General features: G+C 42.0%; 1 protein-coding gene across 1 annotated transcript in view; it reads left to right on the top strand.

Moving 5' to 3' along the window:
• Positions 1 to 24,497, top strand: part of LOC112688909 — a 45,861-nt gene that overhangs the window by 4,423 nt on the left and 16,941 nt on the right. The window contains exons 2-5 of the mRNA XM_025562325.1: positions 7,609 to 8,130; positions 18,844 to 18,892; positions 21,260 to 21,517; positions 21,626 to 21,686. Coding sequence (XP_025418110.1) covers positions 7,609 to 8,130; positions 18,844 to 18,892; positions 21,260 to 21,517; positions 21,626 to 21,686 — 890 coding nt within the window. The remainder of the gene's footprint in view (positions 1 to 7,608; positions 8,131 to 18,843; positions 18,893 to 21,259; positions 21,518 to 21,625; positions 21,687 to 24,497) is intronic.

The raw sequence follows: 24,497 nt of genomic DNA, 5'->3' as shown, positions 1-24,497 counted from the left end.
TCGCGGACGCTTAAAGACGGCGTATAAATATACCCATGCCCTATAAGTATAGCAGCAACGTCGTCAGCATAAAAAACGGTTCCCGCAAACTAGGTTTCTCTCTAGTCCTCGCGTTCTAACAATGTACCGTGAATAAATTTATATTTTATAACAAACGTTTCAGTTCAAGTGGCGTAACTTGACGTTTAAATGTACCACGTACGCACACGCACATATCTAGGTACATTCTCGTGATGGCAAAACATTTAGTGAGTATACCTTCGTAATAACCGTTGCTGTGCACCGTATAAAAGTTATCTACCTCTGTACAATTGCACATCAAATAATACGGATGGTAGACGTATTAGAACACTCTATTGGAACGCTGTTGTGTTCGCGGTACATAGATGTGTTCAGATGTAGAGGTAATATTATTTGGATTACGTATCTTAGAACACTGCATGTCTGCACTGGATGTTATCTCTGCGTGTGCCGATTGCCGAGACACCATCGTCGTGAGAGATACAACAATGATGGTACTTCGGTAAAATATTACAACTATCGTTCACTTTGTTACAACCGCAATGTTATATTTTAATTATTATTATTGTTAGATCAAAAAACATTGGAGTAACGAAATATTTATAATTCGTCAATAGAAACATGCGAATTTTAGAAGTAAACATTGTTTTGATTTTAATCGGATGTAGTAAAAAAAAAAAAATTTGCGGTCACTTTCATCTATAGGTCTTCAGACCCGTGGCGTTATTTCCCCGCTAGGCAGCCTTATTGTGTTACGCCACTGGTTCAATAACGTATTTCGTTTGCTAACACGTGCATGTATCACTGCAGGGGAACGATGAAGAGTGAAGACCCTCGGCTGTCGGAATACGTTTTGGGGCTCGCAAGCTGATATCATCAATGACCGTTGCTTTTATTCTCTCTCGTAAATCGATGCTCAATGACAACTGCAATAATTCGAAAACAAAAAACAATAATTGTATTGATATAATAACATTGTTAAAAATACCTATATTTTTTATAAATTTTAATATATCATTGTACTTTAATGGTAAAAAGACCAATTTAAAGAAACTTTTTCCGTAATAAAATGTACATACATAATACTTTAATTAGTTTTTCATTTTATTTGAATATATGGCAATTTTATAAATTATTTCGGACATTTCCACGCCTACAAAAGATTATTTATTTAGTATACTGTCATAATTATCTCTCGACATCAATTTTACATTACTTTATAAGTATTACATCTAATCAAGAATATATCTACTTTACATGTACATATACTTTACTTATAGATCATTATAAAATGTAAAATGTACCTAATTTACTTTTTGTTTAATTAATAAGAAAAATAATAATATTTTAGTACAATTGAATTCCGTATTGTTATGGAACTATAGGCATCCGACTCTCCATTTTTAATGAAAATACATAACGTTAAATATAAATCAAATCAAAAATATTTCGATTTGTCACAAAGTAGATAACTAGAGCGTCGATGTATAATTTTGTCACTAGAGAACTCGCTGTTATTCCATCTCGTTTCTCTTCCACCGAACTTTTAGCCAACGATCGCTGGTTTTGCTTGTAAGTTCGGAATGGTCTCCGGGTGGAAATGGACTATTCGCGTGGACGTGGGGTAGGTGTAACACGAGCCGTATTCATTTCTCCCGGATCACCGGTGCAACATCCGACGGCGACGAGGCGGGGGTGGACTTTTGTCTCGACACCCAGCACGCCGTTGTGTCGCGGTAGCTTTTCGCCAGACCGCCGCCGCCGCCGCGCGTATACACGTACATGCGCGACTCCGTCACGCCGCCCGCCGAAGACCAAGCTCCGCCCAACTGCGGTGGCGTCGACGAAATGTTTATGTATCGTCGCGGTATGAAGCCCGGCCTCCTTCCCCGCCGATGCTGGTGCGGTGTACGCCGACGACCGCGGTATGCTCTACGCGCAGCCGCCGACGGTGCGCGTCCACTAAATATACCTTCTATTACCTTCTATTATACTCTCGGGAGAGAAAAAAAAATATGTATTCCATTTATTTTTATTCTATTCTCACAACGGAGCCACGCTGCTGCGGCAGGAGAGATGGACGACGGGTCTATTATATTCGTCTCGCCTATTATACACGTCGTTGCGTTCCCTTCCATCCGCCGTCGTCGCCACGGTAGGTTTTCCGTTTTTTTATTCATCTCGTGTTGTTCGCCGGCCGCTGCAAATGGTGTACACGATTTTCCACGGTCCTCGTCGCCTTCGGAAGTCCTTCGGAATACATCGTTTACTGTGGCGTGCGTGTGTGTGTGCATGTGTGTGTGTGTATGTGGGGGGGGGGGTACCTTTCATTATGATAATACGGTGCGTGCGAGAGATAATGCGGTACGATTATGTGTTACGCGAATCGTCCGAAACCGCCACCGAGAGAGTATACGTACACGTTTTGGATGGGTTCCTGTTAGCGTCCAGTGCATACAACGTCGGTGCCCGGTGCCGTTCACGGAACATAAAAAACGTGTAGAGGAACGGTGTATACGCGCACAGAGGCATCCGATAATGACTTGTAAACACGACGTGAGAAATTCGTGTAAACGATAATAAATTCGTGTAATTATAATTCGTATTTCTGTGTAATGTAACGCGCGCGCGCAAGTTCGCCGTGCAGTCGTGACGAACAATGTGTGTAAGAAAGATTAGAATATAGTTGGACAAGGAAGACGAGGAGGCGGTGGTGGTAGTGTACGAAGCAGCAGCTGCGGTTTAGAGATGGATTGCCAAGAGCTTGCAGTGAATACTTATAGATACGAACGCGCGTGCACTTCGTCGCACCGGCACACGTTACGTGGGCGGCGGCGAACGTGGTGGCACGCACGCCCGGACCGCGTGGCAATCGCTGCTGGCCGGCCGGCACGCAACCCGTCGCCGTCGCCGTCGTCGTCGTCGTCGTCGTCGTCATCGTCGTGTAGGCCATGTCTTCGTGAGCATACACACACGAATACATATAGACACGTATACACACACGTGCACACGATACGCTCGACGATGTGCATTTTTCTTACATCGAGAAAACGCGTCTCTTGCACCAATAATAATAATAATGTTGCCGTAATGTTAAATTAAAGCCACGGATATAGATAGAAAGAAATAAGATTTACTAATTATCTTCAGTTGAATGAATACGAGTAACTGTAATAAATTCAAAACAATAATACATAAAGATATACAGTCGATGCGAATACGAATGAGCTCATCATTGCCAAAAAAAAATGTTCTAGGACTAAAGATATTCAGAAAAGACTAGCTTTTAACTCTATCGATGTATGTCTGCCAATCTTAAATTTGTCAAGTTGACAAACCGATATATTTTCGCGTATGGGTCGCTTGAAGATATTTTGCTAGCGATTTCTATCTTTCGAAAATACGTCTATCAAGGATTTATTATTTCCAGGAACTTTATTGTTAGTTTATCTAAATATTATCGAACATAAGTGTATTTTTTAGTTATTTTATTTGTAGTTTTGATTTTTTTCCACCTACTCTGTGAATTTTGCGTTTCAGATTATTATTTAAACGTTTTCAGTCCAAAATAACAATAATATTATAGTTCGCTATTAAAACGGTGGCAGCGGCTATAGCGTGTTGCGTGCGCGTAAACGCGGATAGTTGTTTTTTGATCGACGATGGAGTGCAAGAAGTTCACGCGATTATCGGCGGTGGAAAATGTTCATGAACGTGCACGCAGCCGTATATCTTTTAATAATACGAAAAACGGATATTTCTGTCGATTTTTTTCACTCTTGAAACTCCACTGTTGTTGTCACGCCGCGCGCAAATTCTAATATATCGTGTGCGATTTGCGCAGAACACGCGTGTTCGTATAAATATGTATCGTAATAAATACTACGAGCACGTAAACAGTAGACGGAGAGATTGGTGCGCGCGGGACGACCAATTTTATTTTATTTTTTTACCTCAATTGTCCTCCGTTCATCGTCATCACGAGCGTATAATAAATCGCTGGCCCGTCACACACTGCTCATATATGTTTATATACATATAAGTATATGTTGATGATGATTATGATGATGATGATGATGATGATGACGACGACGCCAGTCCGTTAAACGTGCGTTGGCGATCGACAACGATGAGACAAATCACTCGATCATTTATCATTTTAATTTCCATTATTATCGCGCGCTAGCGTTTGCGTGTGTGTGTGTGTGTGTGTGTGTGTGTGTGTGTGTGAATGAACGCGCGCGCGCTCGTTTGTCGCGTCGTCATATAACAATCATTTTCGAGCCTCCCCCCGTTTCATCGACTCACCATAGTCCCAAAATAACGTGTCCGACAATAGACCGCGCGCGTTCAGTGAATTGTGTTGTCCGCGTGCGCTTATCGTTATAAGGAAATGTTGCACGAAACGCGTGCGTATACGATGATTAGTAATGTAAATGCGGTGTGTGTGTGTACGATGGAATATATAAGGTACATAAACGGTGCAGTGGAATATCTGTAGTGAATTTTTACGGAAAATATATGAACAGCGCAGTAAGAGACTTGTCCGTTGAAGTCGGCGAATATTTTTTTACCTGTTCGGGTCTTTCACGGAAGTGGTCTATATTGTGTAGCGAGCCGCGAGTAAAACCCGGTGTGTGCTGATAATTTGCTACCATCCCACCACCCGAACCGCTACGATCACGTCAGCGTGTGAAATCCCGGCAACCCGGGGGTTTTGTTATTTTTCATTTTGTCTGGCTGTAAATAACAACCCTTTTTATATATTTTTTCAACCCGCGTGATCGAACTAATAATAATAAAAAAAAAAAAAAAAAATTAGATTGTTTCTATTTTAATTAACGACTTAACTACCACCTACCAGAAAAAAGGTACTCCTGCGCCTCGGACCACCGTTTCGGTATACGCAACCGCGTGAAACTCCCAAGTATACTTCAAAATAGGGTTTCATTAAAGCGGTAATTTTTTAAGAACAAAAAAAAAATGGGATGCTTGATTACGTTCCGTTTATAGTTATTTCTAACGCATATACCACGAGGTGGAGAGTTGGCTTGTATCACAAAAATTAGTTTTTATATTTTTATATGTTTTTAATTACGCTCCATCAGTTCATAACCGCATTAAGATGAAGCCATATAATGTTTGGTTACGCGAGTAAAGCATTATTCTTTTTCGATGGGCTGAGTTAAGAAAATATGATTAAAATTATATTTCTTGTCCTTAAATATATAATTAATTTTAATTAATATTATTTTTTTTTCGAAAATAGCATATTGTTTTTGTTTTCGAAATGTCTGTAAAGTTTGGTTTGTTATTTAAGACATTGAGAGTAGCTTTATAAAATAATATTTTTACAATTACACTTCTACAAATGTTTAAGTACCTGCAGGCGATATAAATACAATGTTGAGTTAAATATGAAAACTTTCTAATGCCTTTGATAGTTTTCTCGTCGCTTTCTGCCATTAGGTACGTATTTTTACTGCCCACGCAAAAATAAGAAAATTTCCTATGGATCTTTCCCGTGTATTTTTCTATTAGAAATACGCACAATATACATGACACATTCGCTGATATCGGTGGACGTATTAGGGTTTCGCTGTAAAGGATAAAAGAACGGGACGCACTCGGACAGTATTCTTGAAACAATATAACATCGTGAGAAAATATATGTACGCTGTCGTGGTACGACATTATATTATTAATCACCGCTGTCGTCCTATCGTCGGCTCGCACCTACGTAAATGTGTACGCGGTGGCGAAACGTCGATTATTCGATTTATCATCACTAGAGTACGGATTTTGAAGGAATTTAATTTTTTTTTTATTCCTTTAAAACGAAGTTATATCAGCTAAAAAATTTGATTCATACTTTTTTATTTATTACTTAAAATAAAATGCACAACATTTTTTTTTTTTGGTTTTTGGTTTGCTCTTTTGCGTTTTTTGGGTATTTTGGGTATTTTTTTTTCCTTTTAAGTTATATTTTTTTCAAATTGTGTTCTAAATAAATGTGATTAAAATTTTAATAACTATTTTTATATTATATAATGAATTCCAAATCTTGTTCAATTATTTCTTGACAACCTTTCCTCGTGTGTTCAGTTTGTCACGTAGCGTATGGTGAGTATAGTAGATAAATTTATCTTGAAACGACAATAAACACAAAAATATGCTCTTTTTTTCTTTTGAGTGCTTTTCTTTTTAGTCTTTTATTGCTTTAAAATCCGTACTCTAATCATCACGGTCGGCCGATGAATTGATGCCCGCGGCGGCGATACGTGATACAATTATATACACGTTCCCTAAACAGCAATACCACGTCACTTGTACAACAGTTGGAACTGCGAATACAGATTTAAAAGTATATGTGTGTGATGTATGCAACAATGCACATGCAGCGTATGTGAAATCATATCACAGTGCAATGATTTGTTAGGCATAACTCGTGTACTAAGTCACGCGCGTGGGGCTTTTTAATTCCGAATTTCTATACTTTTTCCCTGGTACAATGTATCACACCCGATTCGTGTTCTTATCATCTATTTAATATTATAATATATTACCGTCGTTGTTTTCATACATTTTATTTGTAAGACCCTGTGGATGTGATGCATGCGTAATGTAATCGATGGCCGACTCGTAGTTTGCACATTGCGCGGATCAAGGTGAAGCAGTAAGCCGAATACAATACCGGCGATAATGCCGGCGTTAAGCCGTTAAGGCGCGTAACCTATTGATTATTGTATTTATTATTATAGCGTAATTCAGTTTTATTCGACGATCATATGACATTGTGAAAACGTAATTACTTATTAAAACAATGCCCACTTTGGGCACATGACGGTCGACCGCTTAGGTCACCATCGCGACAGCGAAAACACTATAATATAACGGCCGTAATATTTATTTGTATAGTTGCTAAGTTCACGTAAAGATAGTATCATCTATTGACAAATAGGAAAAAAAATTATCGTGTGGATACCATTTAAGCGAATCGAAATTACTTGAAGAAAAATAGTTAGAAAAATAGTCTCGATTTTACTGTGAACTACCATAATTTTTTCTAAATAAATCTTCTCGAATGTGATTTCGTTTAATGAAATCTATCACATCTGTATACCATGCCATTTGTTCGATAATAGAAACTAACGCCAGGTTTTTAGTTAGTATATTGATTTCTAATGTAAAAATTGGCATTTTTTACTTTACTCACTGGTTATTTATTTAAAACCATATGTTATAACACATTTTTTATTTCGAGTTATTCAATACCCAGTATCTCCCATCGTATCCATGATAAATCACCGAATACTATATGAATGACGTAAGCGCATGTATGCACGTACTTGTTCAATAATGTTATAACTACCTGTATGTGATACATACTCGTAATTTATTCGAAGATGTTAGTTCGTCGCCGAAAGATATGTATTTCATATATCTTTCCAACAAAAATAAATATTTTTCTCCGCGCACAACCCGTGTCCATATACGAGTATACGTTCAGCAATAATATAATAATGATTTTACGTACGTAGCAGCAAATATTAAAATGTACGGTTTTTCCGGTTTGAATGCACACAGGACGTTCGAGCCCTGGGATTCTTCGAGCTGCAGATACTGGAGATTGAAAACTACCGCGGCCAATTGGCCACGGGCGAGTGTTGTGGTTCGGGTGGTTCTTCCTTGGTACAGCCTGTTCAGCAACCGCCGTCCTCGGCGGCCTCAGCGGGCAGATCCAACATGCCGTCACTACAGTGCACGAATGCTCCGCAATGCAACACGTTGTTCCAAGTGTGCTTACGCGAATACCAAAGTCGACAGCAGCAGCAGCAGCAACCGGTATCCTTGATGGCCGCGTCGGCTTTGGTGGCCAGCGGTGGAAGAGTAGACGACGAGCAGTCGGCCATGGGCTTGAATCACCATCAACCCAATTCGCAACTACACCACTGCTCGTTCGGAAACGTTACCAGCCCAGTGCTGGGTGGCAATTCGTTCACACTGGGAGGCGACACCGTGGCCTCGGTCGACTCTCCTTCGGACGGCAGCAACAACCGAGGAGCGGCCGGCGGCAATCTCGCATTGCCGTTTTCGTTCAGCTGGACCGTAAGTACACATGCACCAACTTTCTTATAAAGTATAATATTTATTACAGTGTTTGTAGCGGTGGTGCCACGGGTGAAAATAGATATAAGCTGCTAGCTTTCTAATTATATACGTTTTATGTTTGCCCGCCAAATATTTACTAATCTTACCATTAGATATGGTAACGTGATTAACTCTGAATTTTAAATTATTTAAACGTTCGTATGTTAACAATTACAAATTTTAACATAACCGTTCGTTAGACATAATTTAGAATTATTTTCAAGCATTTTTCTTTAGATTTTTCATCGTATGACTAAAGATGCAAAACAAATTAAAAATATCTCTAGTATCTGATCTTATTAAGTTATTAATATTATAATAATATTAATATAGTAATTAAATATAATAATATAAGTTATTCCATGAAATTTACTATTCGATAAAACACTGTTGAAATAAGAAGACTTTTGTACAACTGAAATACATTTCTGGCTTCAGGCAACAATTTAATTAGTCTGATAGTAAAAATAATACAGGTTTGATTAAGTTTATACTTAAGAGTTCTTATAGCACAGTCCGTATAGCAAATACACGTTATAATGCAGATCAATTGCACACGTAATTAAAACGCGTATTTAATTGCTGATTATCAATTTTCCATCTTGGAGACTAGCCAGCATCGCGGACACACGCATATGCGGGATCTAGGATAAATGTCGAGTCTTGACACGCCGGTCGAGGAAAGGGGTGATTTACTGTCGCGTACGCTAACTCGGGTTTTTCGCCTTTCTCGCGCGGACGACTGACGTCCCTGCGCACTACTGCCCCGCGGGGCGTGCGCAACGTTTTTCCGCAATACCGTGTCGGTGCGACGTGCACATATCACGCGCGCAATGCATCGGAATACCATCCGTACACATGCCACGCGAGACGTTTCCTATTAAATTGTGCTCGCGCGCGCGTCTAATGACCACGCCACCGGTGCTGCGCGTTGCCCGTCGGCGGACGGGTCGGCCAGCGGCGTAACGTATGCACGCATCGCCGCCGAAGCACCAAGCACACGCGCGCGCACGAACGGACGCGCGCACGCACACGTACACACGTGCACGCACAAGAAAAAAACAGCCGAGATCGGCTGCGTACGGCCGTCTACAAAACTCGTTTAATTCCCGGAACGTATTTAAACATACACGCACGTACGTTCGTATATAAACGCATGTGTATACGTATATTATACGCGCGCGCGCGCACACACACGCGTACGTACTTATATACGATGCCCCCGTCGTCGTCGTTCATCTCGTCACGACGAACGACCGGCGTACCGTTTTCTCGTCTTAACCCCCTCGCCGTCCGTCGCGTGCGCTTGTTCCCCGTACGCACCGCACGGTACGGGATACGTTTTGGTCCGCGTCCACTGCAGGCCGTTTTACAATTATTCGTCGTCGATGATGTCTTCGTCCTTTTGGCCGCCGCCGCCGTCGTCGTCCTTACCGTACTTAACTCGGTCAATCGCGTGCGCACCGCGACGACCACGATGAATACACGTGACCACTCTCGACTGCCACCGACGCGAATGCACGAAACCGTTGCACTCGGTCGTGGATTTTTCCATACCACCACGGCGATCGCAACCGTATTTCTGCGTTTTTAATTAAAAAAAAAAAAAAATCGAGCACGACCGTCGTTGTCGTAGTCATCGCATGTGCGAGGTGCAATCGACGAGTCTTTCGCGGTCTCCGCAGACTTTTTTTTTTCTCTTCGCCGCTGGTGACGCTGTTAATTGCGTATAGATCTTTCACCGTCGTGTCGTCGTCGTTGCCGTACGCCGTTGCGTGTACACCTTTTTTCTTCTTGAAATTTTCTCTTCCGGCCGTGATGCCCACCGTCAATGCACCTTGCGATCCGGCTCGTGCCGTGTGACCGTACCAGGGGGTTATATGGTTTTCGTGCGTTTGAAACGCGTCCCGCCAGCACGGACATAATAATATATTATCCGCCAGTGATTATCAGTGTAAGAGAAAAGATCAGAGTCACGACGACCATCGTACAAGTACGATAATATAAAATACCGTTCGCGTATAATATGTACGTTGTAAATACGTATACAGAGATCTTCGCGTAATCCGCTCCCCACGATCGGTCCAGCTCGTTGACCAACGATCATGTCGTGTGTATTTAATATACATATCGATCGATATAGCAACGATGACGCGATAACGACAACGACAATCATAAAAGTAATTGTAATAACAATAATAGCCCGTCGTGTGTACCGCTTATAAGTCGTTCAAAATGTGTATACGATATAGATATTTCGTGGTCGACCGACTGCGGCGAATTGTTTTAATCCACATCACGGCGGCCGATTTGACATAAATACGCGTGTGAGCGCACATATAAATATCGAAAGAACTATACTTTTTGCTTACATTATAATTGAGCTTCGTCGATATATGATATAATATCGTTACAACAATATTACCGTGTCAACGATATTGCGACGTACAGGTTATAAATATGTGTATTTCCGTCGTTACGTCCCGCTGCAAAACCGATTCTTCCACCGCACACGTGATTTGAATATTCAAATACCTCTTCATAATACTATTGGAATTTTTATAATATATATAAAATGTACGTATATACGTAGGTATACATAATAATACATATAGTACCGACTATTTAAATTTACAAATAACGTGCCTGTGTATGTGTGCGCTTGCACTAGGACATAATACACTAATACCAATCGGATTTCTAAAAAAAAAATGTTTATTTATTTTGGTTTTTATTTTTTTCAATGACCGCCTGTACACACCTGTCGCCGCCACTACAATGCCGACGACGACGACGATTTATCGTACGATTCGATTCGATTTCGGTATTTCTCGTCTCGTTTTTTTTATTTATTTATTATTATTATTATTATTATTATTTTTTTTTTATTATTAATACTCGTCGTCTTGGTCGCCGCCGAGGTATTTCTTCCGATTATATTTTTCGTTAATTGGCTCGGGTCTCATGCCGCGCACGTTGGTCGTCGTCGTCGGCGGCGGCGAAACGAGCTGGCAGACCGGTTGCCGCCGCCAACCTCTCTTCCGCTCGCGGTATCTCTCGTTCTCTCACCCAGTTCCCGTCACTCGCTCTATCTCTCACCCTCACTCTCTTACCCACAAACTCGCCGATGCAGCCCAGTCGGTTTTTTTTCTTTTTAATTTATATATGCAGCGGCGGTGTTGGTGGTACGGCCGGGAAGGGGGTAATACCACCGTGGTCGCCTCTCGTACGGCAGCGGTCGATTAAAACTCACCCTTAATTAAAAACGAAAACACACGATTCCACTAAAACGTCGTGTACAGGTCTGTCGAGTGTGTCCGGTGTCCACGGTGGGGAAGGGAAAGCCGTGTGGCGTGAGCGGGACACCTGCGAGGACAACGGCCGTCGACTTCAAAACGAGTATGTGTGTATGTGTATAATATTAATTAAATAATCCAATATTATCGTTGTTGTTTGTGCGATGTCGGCAGGTTAGATAATTTCGATCGCAGTCTAAATTAAACGTTAGGTTTTTAATGACCTGGAACGCGACATTGTCTCGTTGTTGTTTTTACCGGTGGCGGTAACGATGATGATGATGGATACAAATATTTTTGTCGTCGCCGTCCACGCATGCCACTGCTGTCGCTGTTAATTGGGTTTTTTCTCGCGCGCGCGTGCGCCATGCGGCCGGCAGCAGCAGCAGCATCAGCACGAGACGAGACGACACCGCCGCTACGCATACCTGATCCGCCGTTCGGTGGTGTGCGGTGGTGCGGTCGTGGGGGACAGTTGGAATTCTACTAGTATCTGTAGTAGTGGTGGTGGTAAAAAAAACCATCGCAGTATTTTCCGATTAATTAGTGAATACCACAACGACGACGACGACGACAAGTTCTCGTCGGCTTTTCGTCGTCTATAGATAACGGCCACCGTCGATTGAAACATGTGCCGCGCCGATTCGTCTTAAATTTCTAGTCGTTATACTGTTAAATATCTGTACATGTATTTCATATACGTGTTATATTATCTGCTTATCCATTATACTGCAGCATTTCTTGTCACAGTTATCCTTTAGTCGTGTATGTGTATACATAATACATATATATAATACGGTGAGAAATGTTCGATACAACATCGTGTGGCACTCTGAAATCATTTTAAATTTTTTACGAACTTCCGGCTTATTATTATACAATATTCACGGTTTTTCACGATGGCTAGACCAAATAAAGTTTCTATCTAAGACTAATTTATGCGTCATTGAAGATCCGTTTTGGACAGCGTAATCTCGTTCATGGTGTAGGTACTTTATATTCTGGTGTGTCGCGTGATTTGATCTTACCTCACTCGCTAATGTGTTGTAATCGGTCGCCAAATTTAATAGATAATAGCATATATATATATATGTATATATTATGTGCGCAAAAAATGCATATGGGCTGAAGAAAGTAGTACTGGATCAGGCAATATCGGAAATTTACCAAAAAAGACATAAAAATCATCTTAAAAAAATACCAATGATATTACCACGTTAATTCATTGTTTTATATATTTTTTTACAAAGAGAAATAAAAAAATATTTGTAATATTCTGCACAACGTATAACGAAACACGGACAACTTTTTATCTCATAACAAATTCCAAAATTATTCAACTTTTTCGATATTACGGAACTCTTCCGGTTCCAAGGATTATCAATTCGTATACATAAAAATGTATGTAAGTATGTGTTTTTATTTCATTATACTACAAGGGCGCAAAGGGTTAGCGTAATTCTCTCCCTGTAGTACTTACACGTATATATTGTATATAATACCCATGGCATTTTGGTTTCTCCCTCGTCCGTATAATATTATAGTGACCGCGGTTTTTTTGCGTAGCGACTGCAGACGACATGTGCAACGCCGCCCGACGGATAAACGATGAGGGGGGTATGAATGGATCTAGATGGTTAATGACGCGCGCGCCCCCGCGGGATTATCGTTCGCCTATTGTTTTGTGGTTTTTTTTCCTTTTTACGATTCCCCCGCCGCAACAGACGTACATTATACTACGGCGTATTATAGAGATGACCGCCGCACTTGACTAATATATAATATTGAATACACATAAACGTTATATACGCACTGTGCCAGTGCACTTCGCAGCCGTTTTTTTCGACTATTGTCACATCACTCGCGTCCCTCGCGTAGGGATGCACCGCTGTTGCAGTGCTGTTGCCGTGTTCGGATACCGCATACGCGCACGTATACCCGTGTGTTATACACGAAAGGCGCGAAACAATACGACGATAATTTCGTCCTCGTCCCCCGGTCATCTGTCGCAACTATATCGGCAGCAGCGTAGCTGTTGAATTTTTTTTCTCCATCGTTGTTAATCCACCGCGGCCCCACAGCTGCTGAGCATCGCACAAACCACAAACAACACTCTACATAATGTGATACACTATGCGACCGCGCACGTGTGACGACTGTCATGATTACGGTTTTTTTCTTTAATTTTTTTCCACTCCGCTCTCGCAGTTTCTTTTGCCGCCTCACACATTTTGTGTACACAACGCGTACAGACTCCGTAAGCGCTCGCGCGAGCCCGTTCACGTGTGTACGCACACATTGTACAGTGATTTAATATACGCGCGCGCTACGTCTACACGCTTTTTCATTTCTCGCGTCAAAAAAAAAAAAAAAAAAAGAAAAAAAGTGCACTTTTTTATTGGTAACCGTTTCGGCGGAGGCGGCTGCGGGCCCCTTGCAGAGACAGCTCGATGTGCGTGGTGCCGTCGCGGACATATTCGTGTTGTATGTGTACACGGCGGTCCGTATTGTCTGAATAAGCTCGGATGAGGCTGAAAAACCTTCCTCAAACCAATATTATTATCTAGTCCCGTCGAGAATTTTACACGGTTTAAACGTATATTCATTTTCGTTTTCAACACGTACCTCGGTGACCAAGGGACGTGCTTTGCTGGGTTCATCGCACCACTCGAAATCCTTCCGTGTCTTCCGCACAGCACTCCGTTTAACTAATCTACGGCTGCAATCGCTATAGTATCACACGTACGTACGTTACACATAAATCGGTGTACGGTCATGCACAGCAGCTTGTACAGATCGCCTCACATCTCCAGTCCTGCCCACTCCTCCCCCGGATGGTCGTCGACGCTGTGCATTTGCTCCCGTCAATAAACGCGTGACAGGCGCTACCGGTGCAACGGCTCGCCGTTGCGGCGTCATCGTCGTACATACGGCGGCGCCATCGAGTCGTCGTACAGCACGGCACGTACGCTGCCTGCGTACGCAACTTTAATGTACCCACATAATACATTATATTATTATACTGCGCTATTATACGACGACTCGCGCGATATGAGACCTGAACTACCATTTATACGGTGTGCTCGCAATAATATATATATATATATATATATACAGAACGATAATAATACATAAACTGCACCGCCGTGTAGGTATATTAAACGGATACGACGACAACGTTTGACCCCGCGGCGGTCGATTGAATCGTCGTCAACGGATTGTAGACGGCAACGGTGGGTTTTTTTTTCCGCTGATTTTACCTTCGCTACCGTGTGCGCGTGCGATACGCCGGGATCGGGAGTGGGATGGGGAGGAGACCTAGTTTCTTTTATTCATCGGTCGTACGATGACGACGACGACGACGGCGAATGTCTGTCGGTCGTCGTCGTGTTGGTGGCGCCACCACCACACCGAACCGGCCACCGGGCCAATTTATTTTTTTTCCCGGTATACACACGACGTGCACGCGCTCGCGCTCGCTCGGTGGCTGCACGGCGACGACTTGCACATCGTCGCCGCGGCCGTTGCGCGTACGTATTGTACGCGGACGTCGTATTTTCCCGGTAACGGCTACGCGAGCGATCGCGGGCGCGCGCGCGCAATAAATCAATCAAAACCGGGACCAGCGGCAGCAACGTGATTGCTGCTGACCGAGCGGATAACCGCCGGCGGTACCGCGCCGCGTGGTCCCCTCCTACGCACTCGCGTCGTCGGTCTTTGTCGTCGTCTTCCCGTTGTTGTATATGAGCGGTAGTTATTATTATTACTATAACTATTATTATTATTATTATAACTTTTACTATTATTATTGTTATTACTATTATGATTATTATATTCAGTCGCCGTAATTACCGTTCCACTGCATTACACAGCGCGCGCGCTATCACCGCGGTGTACCTACGCTGCAGCTTCATACGTACAATGTAACCATTTGCTTCATCGTCAATGACGTCCAGTCGTGTGTTATTAATATTATTATTATTACATCGCCTTGATCGATACGAAAGTCTGTCATCGACTACTTAGGTATTTTTTTATTTTTTTTTTTTTTCGTTCGGGTTTGACATATTTATTAGCGCTTCTTCGACATCATATCAAAACATCCTTTATAGAATACGTATTTATTCCTATGTATAGTACACGATATGTAGTATATAGGTGTATTTTATCGACGAGTTATTTACCACTGGTATATCTACTGCGCGCGTACGTACACCATAATGTATACACCTAACCGCAGGTCGTCACTTATGGATATCGCTTAACGACAATGCTCGGTGATTTAAAGACTGTCAGCGAACGTAACTATTATTATATTTGTACGTCGACACTTGGCAGCGGCAGTAGCAGCTGCAGTGTAAATATATATTCCGAGCGCAATACGACTTTTATAACTCACCGCAGTCGTATAACGATGAAAGTACAAGTACACCGCTAAAGTAGCTGATGATGACGATAACTACGATTGTGTTGCGCGCAGCTAATGGCTATATCAATAACGACGTCTAGTGCGGACGACGTAGCGAATAAAATTGTACTATTTATTATACGGATATTGCGGTGACGACGAATTAACGAACACACCAGATCGCAATCAATACCACGAACATGATGTATTGATGCAGATAATGTTGGTTTCCGCGAGTGGTGGCACTTATTGCAACGACGATGTGTGTAGACGTCAATCGAGATGGCCTTTGAGTGAAAAGTGTAAAAAGCACTCAATTCTTACCGATCCGAAACATAATACATCGCCGATATTGTTGAAGTCCCATGTAAATATAACATTTAACGCAATAAAAATGTTGAGCGAACAATTGGGCCGTAAGATCTGTTTTATGAATACATTTAAACCACCTGCATTATTGGTTAGGTTATTCGGTTGGAAATAACAAATTGCTATTTTACATTAGTAATTGTGTATGAAAACGAGAGCGAAATTTACTGCAATAATCAAATGGCTAGGTTTTATGGCCATTATTTTTATAACATTGGCCATTAATAATAAGCATGAAAATAAATACTAAAACCGGACAACGCGTATTATAATTAGTGTATTATTGAAACTGGTGATGGATCTAGAATGAATTCTTGGCAAATTGAAATGTTGTTATAAAATAACAATATAGTAGAATAATAATAATTCGAGGCAAAATTATTTTATTTATTATTCATAGCAAAAAATATTTTATTGAGATCAAAAAGATCTTGGGTCAATAAGAATGTTTTCTTACGGTTTTTGACAGCGTCATTGGTCAAACGATAGTATAACAACATTTTTTGGCTGAAACGAAAAATATAAGAAAAATTCACATGCCGTTTATTGAAAACATGGTATATTTTGTCCGCTGAACTTGATGCGGCCGGTACTTGTTTCGGTGATACTGCAGCAAAGCAAATCAAAGTTAAATGGAGCGCGTGTGTACGCAGTGTACCGCCGATAACCGCCACGGCTGTAGCCGGATCGTCTTTAACACCTCGTTAGCGAGATCTCTTAATTTCCTTGTCGCTGAACCACGCGGCCGCCACGTTGATTACTCGCTCTCGTCGTTTATCACATCACGTCGTTAAGACCACCGCCGACCCGGACGACGGGATAACGAATTAGGTCCCGGCCGCTACCACTACCGCTACCAATACACGACGATGTGCATCGCGGTGGGCGCTCCTTGCCGGGACAACCGCCGACCGAGCAGCGTCGCGCGCGCATAATACAGTCGTCCGCGACCGGGCAATTAGTCGTATGGAGTCGTTAGTGCCGCCGCCAAACGTATGGACCGACGGCGTGACGTAGCGGAAAAACACCGCCACCGCCATGGCTTTATTATGATGATGGTTGGTGGTGACCGGTCGGGTACGCACGCGTCCTACACGCCGCGGTGACGTGGCGGAAAAACGGCCGCCGACGGGTTGTAACTTATTTAGTTGCGATGCAAGGTGATTGCGATGACACGACGTTTTATATTTTCCACCTTATTTTTCCGTACCTCTCTCTCTCTCTCTCTCTCTGTCTCTCCTTCTATCTCACTTAATCCTTCACCCCGTTCTGATTATGAACGCGTGCATCCAACCGTCCGGCGGCAAATCTAGATCCTGGGTTGCGGACTCGGGCGCGAAACGGCAAGACTTCGCAGTCGTCCACTACACTTGCCGTACGCGACCGTAGACTTACAAAGGTTTCGACCGTTATTATATACGTATTTATATCGCTGTTGGTCCTGGAAGGCGGACAAAATAGAAAGTCTCGACCGTCGCGCGAGATGCCGCAATAACCTTCCACCGATATATTTACCGTCGAAGCCAGGAAAAACGTCAATATTTTTATATCCGTCACTTCCTCATTGTTCTTCTCGTGCTCGCGTGCGGCGCGGCGCAGAGCGGACGGTACGTGTTTTTTGCTGTGTGTACCTGTACGTATTCGGTCTACGCGTACATGTACCACGATCGGTCGGGTTGTGGTATATCGGTCGCCGTTGCCGGCGTACCCGTGGAAATCGTGTCTGCCGTGACGGCCATCCGGCGAGGGTTCGCGTAGGAGTCTCCCGATCGCCGTACGCATTATACCTGTACATTGTTGTTGTTGTTGTTGTTGTTATTATATTATGCGCGTACGTACGCGTATATAATATTATTATGTGTGCCGCGCAACGATGTCGTACCGTATACCTATGGTACTCTGGTTGCGGTTTCTCCTCTCGTCGCCGTGTCCACGACGATGATTTATCGCGGGGCGGCTGCGTGGTCTTGTGACCGAGAGCGAGCGCGCGCGCGCTCGCGCCAGCGACACGGTATCGTCTCAACGACAAATGTTGTACACGGTATCCGTGCGATCGTCCGTGGGCGGTGGCGGGAGCGGAGGGGCGGCGAAGGGAAGACATCGGGTACACGTACGCCGGTGTACGCCGACGTAGAAAGAATGTAAAAATGCAATATCGTACAGCGCACATTTTATTCGTGCGCGTGCGCGTGTTAACCGTAACAGCGACATCGCCGTCGACAATAAATAACCCAAGTTATTTATCGCGCTCGACGTCGGTTCGCGGTTCTCGTCCCGCGTGCCGCGGCCACCACCATCGTCTGAGTCTTCCATTATTAAATTATTATTACCGTCGTCCCGGTCGTCGATACTCGTATGTACGTGCCGTAAAAAAGATCCGTTCCGATCGAATGAACGTCATTAATTACGATGTTCCGAATATGCGAGCGTGGAAATCATAACACGCGTGCGCGCGCATAGGACGTACGAATTTTTATAAAATTATTTATGCGTGTATTCGCCCGACTACCGCTGCAGCACGCCTACGGGACGACACCTTTTGCTACTGTCTTCCGTTGATCGTTTCGCTAATGGTTTTTTTTTTTTTTTATGTTGCAGAGATCGTTTACATTCATACTGCAAGCAATGGACTACAATAATTACACGGGTAAGCATAGCACAAACTCGAAACGACTAATGTCATCTCCATAGCGGTCGTCTTATACATTATGTATGTAATGTAACGCGCGCGCACACATCAAAACGATAATGTCACATAGTATTTTATTATTAATGTCGTTGTCGATGTCGTTGTATGCGACCACGACGTGACTCGGCCCGATATATACACCCACGCACGCACGCACACACACACATACACACATAGACGCACAATAATGGTATATAATCGTCGTCGGTTCTCGTCAATAACGTATATACGTACACATGTATTACCGAAGAGGCGATCGAGAAGTCATCGCATCATACTCTGATTATTATTATCATCATTATTGTTGTATAACGACGCGATGACGACTACGTATATTTATTAAAAGCGGCCGCGGTGTACGTACGGTACCCCATCGGTACAGTCGCCGTCGTCGTCGTTTCGTCACGGTAGTTACGCCTCACGCCTGCCACGGCGGCGGCGTCACGTCCCATTCCGCCCGGGCCGAATGCGTTGCAGCAATTGTCGTAGTGCCTGGTGGTGCTCTACTCCGTAGGTACATGTATACAAAACGTTGTACACATCCTTCGATCCGATTCCAATTTCCAATTCCGTGTTGGAATGCGGCGGCGGGACGGTTTTATTACTATTGTTGTTGTTATGTGTTATTATTATTATCGAAGATTTGTCGTCGTATACTCTTTTTGTTTTCACACACACACACACACACACACACACACACATAAATTTATATTATACGGATACGTGTATTTCGTCCGTTCGTCCACGCCCGGGTTTTTTGTGCGTGCGTGCGTGCGTGCGTGTGTGATTGTAACGATGATGCCTATTGTTGTACGACAACGAGATAAACGCGAGAACAACGGAACGAAGGAAAAAAAAAAGGGTAGCCAAGGCGAAACGCCTAAGAAACGGACAGAGAATAGAGAAGAAAAAAAAATCATCTCAATCAATTCCACGCGCGTTGTTATACTACTGATTCGAGTTGTGTGTACGGTTGCCGTTGTACAGTGACTGCGGGTACCGAATCGAATCAGCGCGGTACCGACTTTTCGACCAACACGACGACGACGACGAATGTGTAGGGTTAAAAGCCATTATTCCGTTCAATTTCTACAAAAATAATATGATCATATTAAAAGTTCATACTAATATATCAATCGATAATGCTGGATTTGGGCGATTTTATGGAATTGATTGGATCTACTAAAACATTTAATCCAATTTTCGATAGGCATCCCGGTTATGTTCAACCGGTGCAATATTAATAACTATAATTAATAACGTTTTAATACGCTGCCTAGTCAATGACTTTTGCTGTAACTGTAATCCCCTAAAATGAGTAAATTTAAATCATTTTTCCCCTTTAATATAAAAATTACGTTGATAAAAAAAATCACTATAATATATTACTGAAACACAATTCATAATATTGTTATGCGCCAGTTAAACGCTCGTGTCGAGAGAATAAGTTTCGTGTTTTATTTTTTTTATTCTTCTTCCGTTGCAATGGCGTTGTACGGCTAACGTCTGTCGCGTAAACAAAGATGCCTAAATCGTATTGCACGCGCGCAAAATAACGACGCCGTCGTGGCTTACCACGAACAATTGTAGTCGTATACCATTAGACAATGCTTATAAAAAAATAAAGAAAACAATTAAATATTTACATAGTACGTTCATATCCCATGGCTATTGGCGCAGTTTTTTCATTTATAGAGGTGCTATAACTTATTTCGTATATCCTACATTCCTACAGACCGTTTCGGAATGATGATGATAACTCGCATAAAACTATTTAAATTTAATTGACCATAGCGTCTTGTGATCGTATAACAACTCCGACATTTATACACGAACACGAAACTAAGCATAACGAAAATAAAATTCTGATTATTCCAGTAAATAATAAAAACGAAACAGTTTATACTGCCATTATATTAATAATAAATATAATAAATAAATAATTCTAACCACTAACTCTTTGATACCTAATATAGAAAATGTCCTACGAAATCTGCAACTATAAAAGATTCCCGGCTTTTGATGGTTTTGATGTCATGGACGATACTTTTCCAGTTAAATATTTGTTTCAGCAGTATACATAATTAATTATATAAGCTATAAGATATTATCGTTACGTTTTTATTTAATAAAATATTTTGAATTTATTTTATCAAATCAACGCAAATCGTAAGTTATATTGAGTACAGTTAATTAAATAAATATAAATTATTTTACGGTGTTTTTCTAAAGAATGTATAAGGCACTTTGTAGGGTTTTAGGGTACCAACATTATATATTGTACATCGGAAACGATTCTTAAATTGTTGTTTTGGATTTTTCTAGGCGCGCTATCCGTTATCGAAGAAGCCACATATTCCGGTATCCTGTTGCCGGGCAACGAGTGGAAAGCTCTGTCTCACCTGGGCCGCACGGCGCGCATGGCATACCGGGTACGTGTACGTTGTGACCGTAACTACTACGGTCAGACATGCACCAAGCTTTGTAAGCCACGAGACGACCGGTTCGGTCATTACACGTGCGGCGATACGGACGGCCGGAAAGAATGCATACCCGGCTGGCAGGGCGAGACGTGCGACAAAGGTGAGTTGAGAAATATTCGCATTTTTCGGATATCACAAATCGTAATAATAATTGTAATAATAGCGGTTGTAATTATAATAATGATCATTGCTTTTTGTATGTTCGCAGCCGTGTGCAAAACCGGATGCCATCCCGTACACGGAAAGTGCGATTATCCTGGCGGTTGCGAGTAAGTATTTATACATATTTATACGACGTATAGTTACTCTCGTTATGATACATAATTATAATGTTATATGGTTCAAAACCTACGCATGGTTAGATATGTTTATTATACGACGACAATAATGAGTACAAACAGCGTAACTGTCAACGCCACCACAAAATGATAACACGGTGGCGTTGATAAAGGAAATTAATGGACCACCAGCAGTTTTTATTAGATGACCAATCTAAGATTTTTTGAATAACAAGAGGGACAAATTTTATATTGTATTTAAAACGAAAACGAAAATTTTGACAGGTACATTCTGCACTCGTTAAAAACACTAATTGTTGACCACTGTCAGCACAGCATTTATGTGGCATCGTTAACGCTACATTCAATAATATTTATTGTTTAATTACGCGGATAAAAACAAATAATTTATTGCCATTTACGAATTTGAAAAATTCTCCAACCTGTTATGTTAGCACGTTTTATATTATTAGTGGTTATTTTGGTGATCAAGTTGGTCGGTCATTCTGATATTACTCACTATAGTTTTAAGTCGTTATGCAACTATAGTTCATTAACCGGTACAGCATCACCTTAAATTATAAATAATTAATTATTGACCAAACCCGAAATAACGAGTGTGTTCGACGCTGATGCAAATTCCTAACGTAATAATATTATGTTGTTAGTATTGTCTTAGTCAATGCATTAATGAAATTCTTGGGAATAAACGAATATAATATACTTTAGATAATCTACTGGTACGACGAAGCTGGAGGCGATCGTTTTAATAAAATTGTGGTTCACAATATCAAAACTCGACGTTTAATATAGAACCGATATCGAAAGAATATAATATTATAATTAGAATTTTAACGTATGCTTTCGCTCACATAATCAACAATATTGATTCATTATCATTAGGTATGCATTGCCAACTACTCGTAGAATAAAAAATAATTTTAATTATTCATGCAAATTTAAATATATGTATTTTTAGTTCTATAAAAATCACTGATAAATTCAATAGTGTCTTAAAAATGTTAGCGTGCATTTTCAAATTTTGATGCGAAGTAAATTATTATTATTTGTAAAATGATGAGCATATCTATCGTGTGTTATATTGTTAAAACAAAAGGAAATTCCTAAACAAAATGTTTATGTTGTGTTTAATTTTACGACTTAAGCGCGTATGCAAAAATAATTATTAAATCATTTGAAAAACAAAAAATAAAACTCATTTTTAAATTCCTCGACTTAGGAATCACATTTAGTAATAATTGCAGAGCATTGCCCTGAACAGAGCAAGAAAAAAAATGCGTTCTGCATTCAAATCCGTTCTCTGTACAGAGTGTTCTCCACGAATATTTGCTTATCATCGTTACACCTCCATATATATGAAAAATAAATCAAAATCGGTAAAATTAAACAAAAAAAAAAAAAAAAACAATCGGCAAATAGGTACAGTGATCGTCCGTTAACGAAACGTGTTAGGAAATCTAAAGATTCGTATCGGTCATCTCGTTCGAGATGTACCGCGATACATAGCGAACTGTGTACAGTACGAGGAACACTCTGTATACCGCGTCGCGGAAAGTTGCGGCCCCCTTCGCGCGCGGACGCCCGTGCGTCTCGTGCGCGTACGCCGCGCGCAAGATTTCGTCGTCATCTTTGTCGTCGCGGTCATCGCGTATTCGAATCATGAAAACCTACGTCGTCGGTGTACCCTACGTACGTGTGCGTGTGGGTATATCGCACGGACACGACGCCGTCATCGTCGTCGGCTGCGGCGGCGGTACGGTTTCGCCGTCGTCGTTGGACTCGAGCCAGGCCGCAATCCGGCGGCCCACCGCCCTCGCTCGTCCGTGCCGAACCGGGCTGGTGGGGGCGTGGGAAACGGCGACCGGCGAGTTTTCGAGAGCTAACGCGGCGGCCGACTGTTGCTGTTGTCGTCCTCGTCGTCGCGGTGGACAACGTCGGCGCGGGGAGCACGCCGGCCGAATTTTAATATACGCAACCGACGCGGCGGCTGCGGCGGAATTTCGTCGTGTAGTCCGCGCGCGCCCCGTATAGTTTTCTCACACAAACTTACACACGCACGCACGCATACGCGCACAATTGCTACGGTGGCTTTCCGATATGAATACGAAATGCGCTAAGAGCGATGTACGGCGTACGCGACACGCGGTGATGGTCAACACCGCTGCCGTCGCGCGTGAGACTATTATAATATTATTATATTGCATCGTATAACTAATTAATTCGTATTACGATATTTCCCGAAATACACGCGCGCGATACCGACAGTTTCTCACAGTTTCGTGCGACGCGCCCCGCCCATACTACCACCGTTGCCGCCGTACGAAAATCCTAACCGTTTATTTTTATTATTATTATTTCTCATCAACCCAACCCTCACCGCACGACCCGTCGCGTTACACCGCTCGACCGCTGGGCCACGACGTCGGCCGTGAACTAATATAATTAATATATGATAATTTACCCGCGCATAATATTTCTACCGCTCGAAATATATAACACTGTAAGTATTATCGTAAAATGTTACGCTCGGAAGCAACGGTATGGGATCGTAACATAATGCATCTTCGTATCAACATTATCGTATTCAAATATTATCACACTATTTACCGGTTTTTGTATTTACGACCACTGACACTCGATTAGGTGGTAACTTGTTGTCTAAACTGAAAACGAAACGAATAAATCTAAGACCGGGATATAGTTCGAAGACGTATCTACTATATACGACCGAACGGATAACGTAGCAAATTCATTTAAAAATTGTATTAAAATAATATTAAT

This window comes from Sipha flava, unplaced genomic scaffold, assembly GCF_003268045.1.
Source record: "Sipha flava isolate LNK unplaced genomic scaffold, YSA_version1 41_pilon_pilon, whole genome shotgun sequence".
In the NCBI taxonomy this organism is placed as follows: Eukaryota; Metazoa; Arthropoda; class Insecta; order Hemiptera; family Aphididae; genus Sipha; species Sipha flava.
This window is presented reverse-complemented; position numbering and strand designations above follow the sequence as displayed.